General features: G+C 43.3%; 1 protein-coding gene across 1 annotated transcript in view; it reads right to left on the reverse strand.

Moving 5' to 3' along the window:
• fig4a (FIG4 phosphoinositide 5-phosphatase a) overlaps nucleotides 1-14089 on the reverse strand; it is a 135181-nt gene that overhangs the window by 56946 nt on the left and 64146 nt on the right. The window contains exons 13-15 of the mRNA XM_080744384.1: nucleotides 11174-11219; nucleotides 6153-6301; nucleotides 4015-4181 (exon numbers count right to left, since the gene is read on the reverse strand). Coding sequence (XP_080600510.1) covers nucleotides 4015-4181; nucleotides 6153-6301; nucleotides 11174-11219 — 362 coding nt within the window. The remainder of the gene's footprint in view (nucleotides 1-4014; nucleotides 4182-6152; nucleotides 6302-11173; nucleotides 11220-14089) is intronic.

Consider the following 14089-nt stretch of genomic DNA (forward strand, 5'->3'; position numbering starts at 1 on the left):
ACAGTACTTAATTGAGACAGGAGAGACAGTCAAACATGGCAGCCACATGTGAAAGCCACACATGGCTCTGGTTGGAATCCAACAGGAGATGTTGCAACCGTGCACTTTCTACTGAATATATTCTCTCTAAGCGTGTTTATTGTTGCCACGATGTTTAGATCAGCTCCAGTTATGTGTATTCCTACTTGTCGTGACAGCACGCATCTTGTGAAGTGTATATACTGCATATTTAATGACTAAACGGGTGTTTTAAATTGTCATCGGAAACAAATGCCACAGAGAACAAAATAATACAAAGTCTTTGGTACTTTAGAACGGGTACACATTATTGCGTATTATTATTTTATGCTTTAACTATTGAAAAACAGCAGAGATACAAGCTCACAGCGCGGCACCGAGTGCCACGCTGCAAGCTTGTAGATCTGCTGTTTTTGAAAAATTGTGAAAATTAGAATTTTGACCCGATTCTATAAGTGTCTTTTGAATCCTTCTAATGTTTTTTTTGAAAAATCTATGTTTCCATGTCAGCAATCTGGCTAAACGTCGTCAAAGAAAAGGTCCTTTTCACTTAACTGGAGCTCAGTTAGTCTGTTCTTGAGAGACTACTATGTCAGTGGATCTCAAACCTTTTCATGTGAAGGACCCCCAAACTGATATGTATTTGGCCACGGACCACCATCTCAAAACATCTAGTTCCAGTTTCACAACCTTTTCAAAAATAGCAGATCTACAACGAGCTTGTAGATCTGCTATTTTTCAATAGTTAAAGCATTCAATAATCCTAGGCCGAAATGGGTCGATTAATTTACTGCCCCAACCCGAGAATCCAGAGAAAAAGCCGTTGGTCCTCCAGGCCGCTTCGCTCCAGAAACCAGAGAATTTAATGTGATTTCATGTATAAAGACTAGAAGCAGTGCTCTTCTCATCACAGGTCTCTGCCAGATTTGTGGCCCCCTGGTGGCGCTATAATAGGTAAATGTGAAAAGGGTGCCATGTCATCTGCGGCCTGTCATAATTTAAAGAATTTTGTTCCAAAAATGTGTTTTGCAAAGATTTAGCTGCTGGTAGCGCTATAAAAGGCCAATGTGAAAAGGGTGGCATTTGTTGCAAGATGCGTTTATGATTTGAGGCATTTTGTTATAATCCATTATAGAATATGAATAAGATGTTGAAAAGCATCAACACATTCTAAATACATTGTTAGCAGAAATGCCTTTTAAAAAATAGTTCAACCTAAAAATGAATTCATGGATTTTAAGACAATACTTTGATGACCAGCAAAGGTTTCCTATGGAGACACAAAGAGTCTCCTTTGTGTTTCCATAAGGAGCCGCCATAGGTGTTCAAATTATTGGCTTTTAAAGGGATATTCCACTTTCAACAGGGAAACAGGGGAAGGGCCTCTCTCCACATACACACCCATTGTAACTTCAAACTTCATTTTAACCATGATAGATTCATTAAAAACACCCATTATTTTTTCTGGTGACTCATACTAGTACCCTGCTAATACGTGAGCAGGCCGTGTTTTATCCATAACTTTTTTCATTTATTTTTAATAATTATTTGGGAAAATGGAAAAAATGAAATACAAAAAAATGTATTATTAAAAATAAATGAAAAAAGTTATCGAAAAAACACGGCCTGCTCACGTATTAGCAGGGTAGTATGAGTCACCAGAAAAGTTTGAAGTTACAATGGGTGTGTGTGGGGAGAGGCCCTGGGCCTGGAGGGCCTGGTAACATTTATATCAAATATCTATTGAATCAAGCAAATTAAAAACTGTTCAGGGTGTTCATAAAAGCCTGATTAGACGATATAATTACCAAAAGTTTTTTTGAAAGTGAAATATCCCTTTAACTAGGAAACAGTCTTATGCACACCTGATCGGCTCTGTCAGGGGAAAAGAAGCGGTTTGGACTCCTCATGCATAGAAGAAAGCATGGGGTCAGTCCGTTGCTCTCCACAGGTTGGTAGAGGGAGTGTAGCCTTTGATTACATTAGACAATTGGCAGCGGGTGAAGAAAATGTGTTACAAAAATTGTGGGATTAAATTTGTAATATTCAAAGACTTTCACACATTTTTCAAAAATAGCAGATCTACAAGCTTGTCGATCTGCTATTTTTCAATAGTTAAAGCACAAAATGTGGGTGAATCCTTGTACCCAGGGCCCAGAATTTGGTGTGACGCCCCTGTTCACACCCACCCACCCACCCTGTGAAACCCAATCTTCCCGTGTGTCCCCTGTTGCCATAGAAACCCAGACTCAGCATTTGCACCAAAAGGCACACAGTCAGGCCGCCGCACGCACACACACCCAAAACACAAACGTGGACGCGCGCACGCACAAGCACACGTGAGAACCTGATGGTTACATTTCACAACAAAACCTTGAGACGAGTAGAACCCTCACACAAAGCCAAAATACAGACTTATTTCATTGAATATGTCTAGCCGTTTGGCACGTGCAGCAGCTGTCACTACACTTTAATCATGAATGTTCAATCATTTTAATCTCCAACAGTACATATATTCAAAGATTTGCACACAGCTTTTCAAAAATAGCAGATCTACAAGCTCGCAGCGCGGCACTCGGATATCTGCTATTTTTCAATAGCTAAAGTATAAAATAATTAGGGCCCCTCCACCTTGGGCCCTGGTAACTCAGTCCCACTCCCCCCCCCCCCCCCCCCCCTGTGACGCCCCTGGTGGGGTGGGTGTGAATACCTGTCTGCAGCGGAGCGGGCAGTAACGTGGATGAATCGGGGACAAAGGAAATGAAAGGTTATGGAGAAGAGGATTAGCAAACTATGATGTAATAACCTCTGGTGGAAGAGGGGTGAAATGGTCAGACGTGTGCGTGCGTGTGCGTGTGCGTGTGTGTGTGTGCGTGCGTGCGTGCGTGCGTGCGTGCGTGCGTGTGTGTGTGATAAAAGGAAGGAAATAAAACCATGTTAGCGGTCGAGTAAACAATAAATGCTTGGTAGTCAAAATGTCAATGTATGCATGTGTACGCAACAAGGGTCTACTGCAGTAGGCCTAACAAGGTATGCGCAGGGATGGAGGTACTGTAGTGTCCAGTGTGCATGTCTTCTTTCTTTCTGTGTGTGTGCGCGTGTGTGTGTGTGTGTGTGTGTGGGTGTGTGTGTGTGTGTGTGTGTGTGTGTGTGAGAGAGTGCATGCGTGCGCATGACAGGGTAAAACCTCATTTATACAGAAATAAAATGTACAACACTCCATCCTTATTAGTTTTTGTCCTCAGTGGGTTGACCAGTTGATCTAAAGTCGCAGAAGGCAACTACAGCCTGAAGTATCGATTCAGTACTGGGAAATAAAACATTCCAATATATTGCCAAATCGATTATATTGCCCAAAGTTTTTAACACTTTGCAAGCCACGGGGAGCCCTTTAATATTAAAACCGGAATATACCGGACATCTGAGCAAGGAGTCTCAGCCGCGCCGTCTTTTACCGTACTGGGTCATTAAAAACGAAATAAATGTTTTTTATCCGAAAATCGTCTAACCTTCCCTAGTCACCACTCGTCCATCGATAGCGCATGGCTCGTCTGACATGAAGCAGAAGTGACGTCAGGTCCATTCCTTGTAGAGGCTTCCCAGCAGCCGTCCATTTTCTGTTTATACCTTAGTGCTAGTATAGCAGGAGTGCTGGGGGCTATGCGAGCGAAAATGCTCATATCTACTCTTGAGTCACACGTGGATTATTTGAGCCGACATTTACGTGAACGGATCGCGCACGCGAAACGCACAGGGATAAGATGCGTCGGCCGAAACCCCCACTCTAAGCCAATGCAGATTGAAGAATTTCACTGGGAACTGTGGTGAGTATACAACGGGGATCGCGGTATGGTAATGGGGGATGAAGACCACGTGATATAGCGCTGAATGTCTTGTAAAATGAATGCGGTTCAGATCATAATATAATAATAGAAATTTCACGGCTAATCTACAAGCCATTCTATTTCGGCTAGCAAAGTGTTAATGTGTGCATACCAGAGAAAGCGTTGCTGTAGTAGCGCGACAGCGTCTGCATGATGTCCTTGGAGTGCTGCGTCCAGGGGGCGATCTTTCTGTAGGTCTTGACCCGGTGGACCAGCTGGGAGCCTCCGTACTGCAGAGACAGAGTGTCTCCGTGGTCCTCGTACAGCTCCTCAAACAGCCTGGGAGAAACACATCGTTAACTCCATCATTAATTAAGCCATTTAGGCCTAGAGTTATTTAATGCTTTAACCCAGGGGTCTTCAACAGGGGGTCCGCGACCCATAGGGGGTCCGCGGAGGTACTGCAGGGGGTCCACAAAATAATTTTTATTTCAAAAAATGTTTTGTTTCTTTTTTTTAATTTTTCATCTTTTACATTTATGTTAAAAAAATAAATCATGATTCTATCCATTTTGAATAGCTTGAATACATGATTAATATGCAATTCACAGATTGTTGATATTATTGACATTGGTTCTCAGTTAATAAGTAGTATGTTTAGAAATGTTAGTGGTACGGCCCACCCTGCTCGCTGTAACTTGTACATGTTTAAAATAAAAAATATGTCGTAGCCCCGACCCCCCCACCCTACGAGGTGGTAGGGGGTCCCTGCTCCATCTCCCCATCATTTTGGTGGTCCCCGGCCTGAAAACGTTGAAGACCCCTGCTTTAACCCATTTAGGCCTGAAAATAATATGACGCAATATTTTATGCTTTAAATATAAAAAAATAGCAGATATACAAGCTCACAGCGCGGCACCGAGTGCCGCACTGTGAGCTTGTAGATCTGCTATTTTGGAAAAATCGTGAAAATTTGAATTTAGACCCGATGCTATAAGTGTCTTTTGAATCCTTCTAAGGTTTTTTGAAAAACCCTATGTTTCTATGTCAGCAATCTGGCCAGCCATCGTCAAAGAAAAGGTCCTTTTCACTTCAACTGGAGCTCAGTTAGTCGGTTCTTGAGAGAGACTACTATGTCAGTGGTTCTCTAACCTTTTCATGTCAAGGACCCCCAAACTGATATGTATTTGGCCACGGACCCCCATCTCAAAATATGTAGTTCCAGGGACCACCCAGAAGCAAAATTTGAGTTACAAATGTTCGCTTTGAAAATACATACTCAAAGATTTGCACTAATTTTCACGACTTTTTCAAAAATAGCAGATCTACAAGCTCGCAGCTATTGCTCGCAGTTATTGCACTTTGCGATTTTGAGATCGCAAAGTGCAATAACTCTCCCTGTGAAGGTCTCAGAAATTTCCCCTTCCATGACTTTTCCTAAATACTCAAGACATATGTTCTCGTTTTTTTCCCCTTCTGAACCGTTTCCTAAGTATGAAACAATATACCATTATACCACTCTGATTGTTAGTTATCGGTCATAAAGACAGGTCTCACCCATTCCTCCCCCTCCCAGAAGCAAGGAGAGAATTTCACACCTTTTGCGCTCCCCATTTGAGAGGTTAATTGAAATGCTAATTCACATTTGGAAGACAATAGGACCCCCGCTGGCAGCAGGGGAGGAGGTGTTGCTCTCCTGGGCCAAAAGTGAGATAATTTACCTGTCAGTTTGACTGGTAAATGCAGTCAAGTAATTTTTTTTTCAGTCACCCGAGTGTTATCATTTTTGAACAATCATGAAAACTTTAGCAAATCTTTGAATATCTCATTTTTAAAGTCAACATTTGTAACTCAAATATTTGCTTCTGGGGGGTCCCTGATACAAAATATTTTGAGACAGGGGTCGGCGGCCAAATACATATAATTCTAGGGGGTCCTTGACATGAAAGAGTTCGAGAACCACTGATGTAGAAACATGTGTTTAAAAAAAAAAAAAAAAGGATTTAGAAGACACTTATAGAATCGGGCCCAAATCAGGTCAAAATTCAAATGTTCAGGATTTTTCAAAAATATCAGATCTACAAGCTCGCAGCGCGGCACTCGGTGCCGCGCTGCGAGCTTGTAAATCTGCTATTTTTCAATAGTTAAAGCATAAAATAATGATACGCAATAATGCGTACCCGGTCTAAATAGGTTAATTGAGAGATGGTTTGGGTCACACATCCACTATAAACCCTCCCGGCTAATGGGCCTATTATTTAATCTGCATATTCCCCCCAAGTTGAGGTGTAATTGAGTGCAGTTCTTCACCTGACACAGTCCGTATCAAACTGGAGCTTGGGTTTGTCGATCATGCCCAGCGCATAGAGCTGATAGGCCAGCGCACATTTCCCCACCATGAACTGGGCGGTGTTGGTCCGATCCAGGCAGTCCACGCAGTTGGTCCGCAGCACGCCCGTCTAACAGATGCAGGGAAATTATTATTATAATTCAGGGGAGCGTTCTTTAGGTTGAATGGTACTTTATTGACAAGAATGGCAGCAGCAACAGCAAACATATAAACATATAAACAGCAGCATGATATATACAGCAGCAGCATAACGTAAGCAGCATACACTAAGCATAATGGACTAAGCAGAGCATGACATATGTAGCAGCAGCCTAATGCATAAAGCGCAGCGTATACCAGGCATAGATACGATAACCTAATGAGCATTAATACAGCATCCTAGTAGACTAAGCAGAGCATGACTATGGCCTTGGATTCTGCGCTCGGATCAATCCCCGCAGGCCCGCGATCCCGAGGGCACCGCACATCGTGGGCTTCAACCTGTATGCCTGCCCACGATCCCGAGGGCACCGCACATCGTGGGCTTCTACCTGTATGCCCACGGTCCCGAGGGCACCGCACATCGTGGGCTTCAACCTATCTGCGGTCAATTGATCCGAGACCCCCTGCGGGGCCTGGCGCAGAACCCATAGGTGGAGCTGGGGAGGTGGCAGGGCAGCAGCGCAGTGGCAACTGAACTGCTATGGGGCATAGCCCCCTAAGTATTCTGGGTAGGGGTCGGAACGCACGTCCCGACCGCGTGAGCGCGCGCAACCTCCGGACCACTCCCCCGAACTGCAAGCTAGGGCTGTCACAATTATTACATAATCGTCTAATTGCGATTTTTGGACATAATCACGTTTATTTTTCGTAATCGTCATGATCGTTTCCATGTTGAAAACTTTTCATATACTGTATATATTTTTTTAAAGAATAGTGAAAATAGCAGATCTACAAGCTCACAACGCATCGCGACGCGTTGTGAGCTTGTAGATTGGCTATTTCCACTATCAATGTTCTTTTTAACCCATTCAGGCCGGGTACACATTTTAGTGTATGGGAGGGGCTTACAGTACATGTACAGTATGTTGCAACATATTTGTTTGTGTAGGCTAAATTCTGATTTAGGCCTAACTATAGGTTAGGCCTAAACGTAAGTATAAAGTTGTCAAATATGTCAGTAATTTCTTTGTATATTTAGGTCATGTGTCATATCTACCATGTGCAACCTCAAAGCCTAAAAGCCAAACAGAAATGTGGTTGTCAACGACAAAAACACAATTAAATCGTTAATCGCAATTATTTGAGTGACAATTCATCTTCATGTAAAATGTCATAATCGTGACAGCCCTACTGCAAGCTATTCAAAAGAGCTTAAACAGTTGACAACAACCTTTTCCACGTATTTACCTCTCACAAGTAAGCTGAATCATAAGCCTTCTACCGTACATTCCTGGCACACAGCTTAGGCTGTTCCCAGTGGGAGATTTGTTCATTTCAAAATGTAATTAAGAGGATAAAAGGAGATCGCTGTCAAGTTAAAAGCAAAACGTTGTCCAAACTAAATTGGATTTCAGGATTTCCAAAGTAAAAATGAACACCAGCAAAAGAAAATAGTATTGTAGGGCAAAGTAATGACCCTAGCTATGGAGTGATTAAATCAAATGCATGCTGCATGTCATAATACAGTTGAAACGCTTGTCTGCATCACAGTTAGGAGGATCCTGGGTCTTGGTTGTGGCTGTAGGCAGAGACCTAATAGGACACTACAAAGCATTGGGTCGGGACCAGTGGTGTATTGGTGATTCAATGTTTGGGGGGTCGCTTATCTAGAGACGTCTCGCGCACGTCTCACAACACCTACCAGGGCAGGAATGTCATGGAGGCCATGGCCGTCGTTGCCCCTCAGTTTGGCCTTGTGTCCCTCAAACCAATGGCATGACTTGAGGCCACAGTGGCCTTAAAGGACAACTTTCGTTTTTTACAACAAGGGTTCATATTTTAGATTGTATTTAAAGAATGTAAAAGATGAGTGTTAAAATTATTTAATTTACTTCTTTCTATTGTTTTAGAGATTCTTATTTCAGTGGTTGGGGGCATGCGTAAAAGAGGCTAAATATGTAATTTTACACAGAATAAGCCCAATTCCAAGATACAACGCAACCTTTCATGGTTGGATGTGACTTATGGGGGCTAGAAGTGTTACTGTAAATAGCAATAAAGAAACTGCTGGCTTATTGTGTCAAATGAAAGCATGTTAACACTCACTTTTTCTTTTCTCTAATTACAATCTAAAATATGAACCCTTGTTGTAAAAAAACAAGTTGTCCTTTAATGCCCCAGCTGACTGGACCACTAGTCTCTTTCTTGTCAATATGTAGACAGTAGACACCAGTGTCTCTTTCTTGTCATGTAGATACCAGTGTTTTTTGGGTTGAGATTCTGAAATCTTAACTCCCCAGAGTCCCCATCTTTAAACCAATCCAGTGACTTTGATTAGGTCAACAAATTATTTAAATTGACTAAAAGGTGTTTTATTTGATGGCTTTCCTGCCCTGGCATTTGGCCTTTGTGCCCTAAAAGAAATGGACAACACCAAAGGCCAAGTGGTCTTGCCCCTAGAAATTCCAGGCCTGACACCTACTCTACAGGTCTATTGATATGCATACAGGCTCGTTTCTTTGTTAAAACACCTTGTTGTGGCACTAAAGCGTTGTCGAGGTGTGAACTTGGGGGTTTTGGCATCAATGTATGTCCGTTTGCGTGAGAGGCGAGACCCCTGCTCAGAAAAGATATGGGGCGGCGGGGGCGCGCGACCCCGGACTAATTCAACACTGGTCGGGACCAGGCGTGTCGTTGCCAGGATTTTATCTGAAGCAAACACGGAAGTCAAAGTTCCTATGATTGGCCGCTAGTTGCGCTGTTTTCCCCCCGCAGGGTACCAAAAAGAATTTGTCTACATTGGACCCTATTCGTCTTCCCCTTTGATTTTCTAACCTTAATAAACGTTGTCATAAATACTTTATGGTTCCTGTCGCTAGTGAAAAACTCCCTTTCAATCACCATGATATGCGTTTTGAGCAAATATCGTCCCATTTATGTTAAACTTGATGATAGATTTGTGGGGGGGAGGGGGGGAGGAGCTGATACCAGCCGGCTGTGTTCTTCTTCGTGTGCTGTATTTCGGGAGGCTCCGACCACATTCTCCCATGTATCCCTGCGGTTCCACGTGACCGTTGGCAGCCAATAGCATTCCTTATGATTCCTGGGGTACCTTTCAAACAATGATGGCGTCACCCATACAAGGGACAAGAAAACCTCATTTTCGCTGCATAGAAAGCAATGGTGTCGCGCCGTCCATATTTTTCTACAGTCTATGGTCGGGACCCATTAGTGGGTGGGTTGTGTCCCTTCATTTTTTGTTTCCTAGATATATAATAGCTACAAGCTCACAATGCAGCACGAAGCGACGCGGCGTGAGCTTGTAGATCTGCTGTTTTCAATAGGTTGGGTCCTGGGCAAACGTCTAATTTTTCTTTTGGGACTCGAGCAAAAAAAGTTTGGAAACCACTAGTACAAAAGGACCCCAATGTAAACAAGGCATAGTTCTTTCTTGGGTTTAAACCCTAACTAGTAGACCTTGTATCTGAACTGTACTGTCATGTCTTTTCCTATGCCAGCTGCTAATAACGTATTCAAAACCTGTAATTCATCGGTTAGATCAGCTGCTGAGTGGATTTAAAGGGGCAGGAAATGAACGCAAGAGAAGCACACAGATTTTAGCAGGTTTGAGCCTAAACAACCACTCGCATATTTAAATTTAATGTTGTGTCTGTCTCTAATTCCAAGCCGTTTCAGATGCAATACCAACATGCCCTTTGTTGGCAACGAGTCAATCCAATTCAAGCCAATTTTAGCACCACTTTACCTCATGGTTCCACCTCATATATATAGTCTCAATTAGTCTGGGATCACTTCACCTTTTGGGGTTGTAACCGGTCTGGAGCGGAAAACACAACACGTCATGTTGTAGTCCTCAAAGTACTACAATTTGCCGGCAAAGATCAAACCGGATTCAGTTTGAACCCAAAATAATTCCCCTGCGCTCAAGGACATATTTTAGGGCCTACCTAATAAACTCCTTGATGCGGAGTGGTTTTGCTTTTGAAAAAATCGTTTGGTATATGCATCTTTTAGTCCAACTCGTAGCGACTGGCAAGACTACACTAAGCTACTCGAGCATTTTAACTCATTGACTGCCAAGGCACGAGTTTCACGAGTTATTACAGTACTCCCAGGCTGCCACAGCCCGAGTTTCCCGAGTTGGAAGCCATTTTGAAAAAAAAAAAAAAAAAAAAATTTTTTTTTTTTTTTTTTTCAAAATTTTTTTTTATAAAAAAATTTCTAAAAATGCCTCAAATGTATTAGGCATGATCGCAATTGCGAAATTGCATGTTTAGCCCCATAACAAACACATCTTTCAAAATGTCAAAAATGGCTGTTTTGTCTGACTTTGAAGGCTTGTATCTCATGAATGCCTGAACGGATTTCCAAGCGGATTTTTTTGTTTGAAAGCTGTTAAAAAGTACTACACATATGGTGCATGATCTAGGCATGGGCGTGCACGATCCGTGCACTAAAAATTGATCCGTGCACTAGAAATTTGGAAGGTGGCAGTGTTTGTTTTGTCTGACTTTGAAGGCTTCTATCTCATGAATGCCTGAACGGATTTCCAAGCGGACTTTTTTGTTTGAAAGCTGTTAAAAAGTACTACACATATGATGCATATATGGTGCATGGGCGTGCACGATCCGTGCACTAAAAATTGATCCGTGCACTAGAAATCTAGGATAGTGGCAGTCTGGTACTTGGGGGCCATCTTGAAATGGCATTCAATGAGTTAAAAGGGATTGGGGAAACAAACGGGGGTAAACAAAACAAAGCAACCCCGCTTCTTCTGCTTGTGGTACATTTATTTTGTGGTCGTTAAGGCACACCATACCTGCACACGTCCACTTGATGTCATGTGACCACCTACATCTCCCCACCTGTAGATTTTACAGAAAAAACATCATCTTAAAAGCTGGAAAGATTGAAAATGTCCATGCTTAGGTACCGGTAATACATGCACAGTTGTCATCATGGTAATCATTTTTTTTTTTAAATGTGGCTCTGCAACTCTCTATAAGAGAGTTGGTCTGTTTGTTTGTCTGTGTGTGTCTGGCTGGATCTCCTTAAACTGCTGCAAAAGTCAGCGCACAATGTATTGTGCACACTGACAGAAGGCCACAAAAGTACCTCCACGAGAATTCTGATCCCTCATTGGCTTTTGATGGTGACATCACCGAGAATGGGGGACTGCCCATAAGTCCTACATCTCATTAGTCGTACTTTGGTTAGGGTTAGTTTTTGGGCTAGGCTTAGGCATAGGTTAGAGTAGAGTAGAGTTGGTATCTGAACTGTACAGTCTTGTGTTTTTCCTATGCAAACTGCTAATAACGTATTCAATCAATCACTCAGTGTGATAATTTGAGTACAGGCTCAAGGCCGTAAACGCAGCAGTACATAATTAAGGCGTATGTGTAGTGCCCATAAATCATTATACAAATGGGTGATGCCCCACACACTATAGAGATGGTATAGTCTGGGTGGTTAGGGAGGTGCCACCTATAACTCTCTTCCTGCAGGTGAGCAGGGTGGGGCCTCATTGGCTGATTGCCTGATGGCCTATGGAGTGCACCTGGGCCCGGTGCCTCCAGTAGGCTATAAAAGGCCTCCCCTCTCCATTCTACATGTGAGGTCCAGAGGAGGCAGACGTGTTCCCTCCAGCTCCTGTGTACTCTCCACCATGCCCTCGTTATGCATCCTGAGTTCTGTTTGACTTTACTTTCCATGCAACACCTCGCACTACACCATGTCTCACACATCCACACCTACACTACTGATCACTGACTCCACACTCCATTGGATCCTTTGTTGTTAAGTTTGCTGCCTTAGTTCCTGTTCTAGGCTTATACTTTAATAAATATCCTATTGTTATACTTTTGACAACGTCTCCTCTCCCCTTCCTTTGTTACTGCTTGAGCCAGCTGTGACAAATGGGGGCTCGTTCAAACGTGAGTATTGTTTAAACTTTAAAGTTTTGTTAAAGTTAAACATTTTGTTGTGCGCGCACCTACAGAGGTGTTTTTGATAGCCGGTCTGTAACTAGAGGTAATTGGGGTTTCCCTGTGACATAGGGTAAACTTTTACCAATCAGGTACGGTTTTGGGAGTCTGGCTCTTGATTCCCTTTGTCTATTTTGACACGGTTTTCAAAAAGTTTTTCGGTGCGTACAGTGTTTTGTTCAGTTACCGTTAAATTGGGTTTTTTGATTTTTCCGTGTTTTTCTTTGGGCATTGGAGTTATTTGAATGTTGGGCTTAGTTTTGTGAAACACTTATACTGTATATTTTGAGTAGACATTTGTACGGAGCTTCTGCTGTTGTCCCATGTAAGGCAAAGCCACGCTGTGTTTCTTTAAACCTTCGTGGGGTTTGTTATTTTTCTTGTAGTGTTGGGGTCATCTACGCGCCTTCCGGGGGCACAGTACTTGGTGTGGCAGCGCGGCTATCAACCGGTGGCGTTGTCCCCAGGTATAGCAAGTGCGTAAATACCCACGCAGACCTCATGAGGGGAACCAGTTTTCCAGGTGGTTATTCCAGCTAAATACAGGGATTTAGTGTTGAAACTGTCTCATGACCAATCAGGGCATGTAGGGGTTAAGAAAACTTACCGCCACATTATGCAGTACTTTTTTTGGCCTAAGTTAAGAAGGGATGTTGCTGCATACATTAGAACATGTCACACATGTCAGATGACTGGTAAACCAAATCAGGTGATTAAGCCTGCTCCACTGCACCCCATACCTGCTATAGGCCAACCATTTGAGCACATAATAATTGATTGTGTTGGTCCTCTCCCTCCTTCTAGGTCTGGCGCCAAGTACCTGCTCACTGTGATGTGTCAGGCGACCAGATATCCAGCTGCGTACCCACTCCGTTCCATAACCACTAGGGCTGTGGTTAAGGCTCTCTCCCAGTTTATGTCCATATTTGGTATTTGCAGGGTTCTCCAAAGTGACCAGGGTTCCAATTTCTCCTCCCATATGTTTGCTCAGGTTCTGAAGCAGCTTAAGGTGAAACACTCTCAGTCCTCAGCGTACCATGCTGAAAGCCAGGGTGCTTTGGAGAGATTTCATCAATTTTTAAAATCTATGCTGCGGGCTTATTGCACAGAGCTGGGCAAAGATTGGGGTGAGGGCTTGCCCTGGTTGATGTTGGCTGCTCGTGAGGTAGTGCAAGAAAGTACTGGGTTTAGTCCTAACCAGTTAGTTTTTGGCCATTTAGTGCGTGGTCCGCTTGCACTGCTTCATGACAACTTTAAGGCCCCTGACCCACCCAAAAATCTGATTGACTTTGTCAATGGGTTCAGGCAGCAGCTGTATGTAGCTGGCACTTTGGCTAAGGAAAATCTTGCAAAAGCTCAAGTGAAAATGAAGCGCTCCTATGATCGGCGGGCTGAACGTCGTGAGTTCATTCCGGGTGATCAGGTGCTGGCTCTGTTGCCGATTGTAACTTCGCCCTTCCAAGCAAAGTTCACAGGTCCACACACCGTGGTTGAGAAGATTTCAGACGAAAATTATGTCATTTCGACTCCTAACCGGCGTAAGGCTAATCAATTGTGTCACGTAAACTTGTTGAAACCGTACTATAGTCGTGAGTCTAGTGTGGTTTTGCCTGTCTGTTTTGCAGCCGCCGTGGATCCTACCTCTCAGTCGGTGGCAGTGACTGAGACGGAGGATGCCACCGCTTTTGATGAGACACTGGCATATGGGCGGCTGAAAAACACAGAGTCTCTGGGTAAGTTAGACAAACTGT

The sequence above is a fragment of the Nannobrachium achirus genome (genome assembly GCF_963921795.1).
Source record: "Nannobrachium achirus genome assembly, chromosome: 16".
Taxonomy (NCBI): domain Eukaryota; kingdom Metazoa; phylum Chordata; class Actinopteri; order Myctophiformes; family Myctophidae; genus Nannobrachium; species Nannobrachium achirus.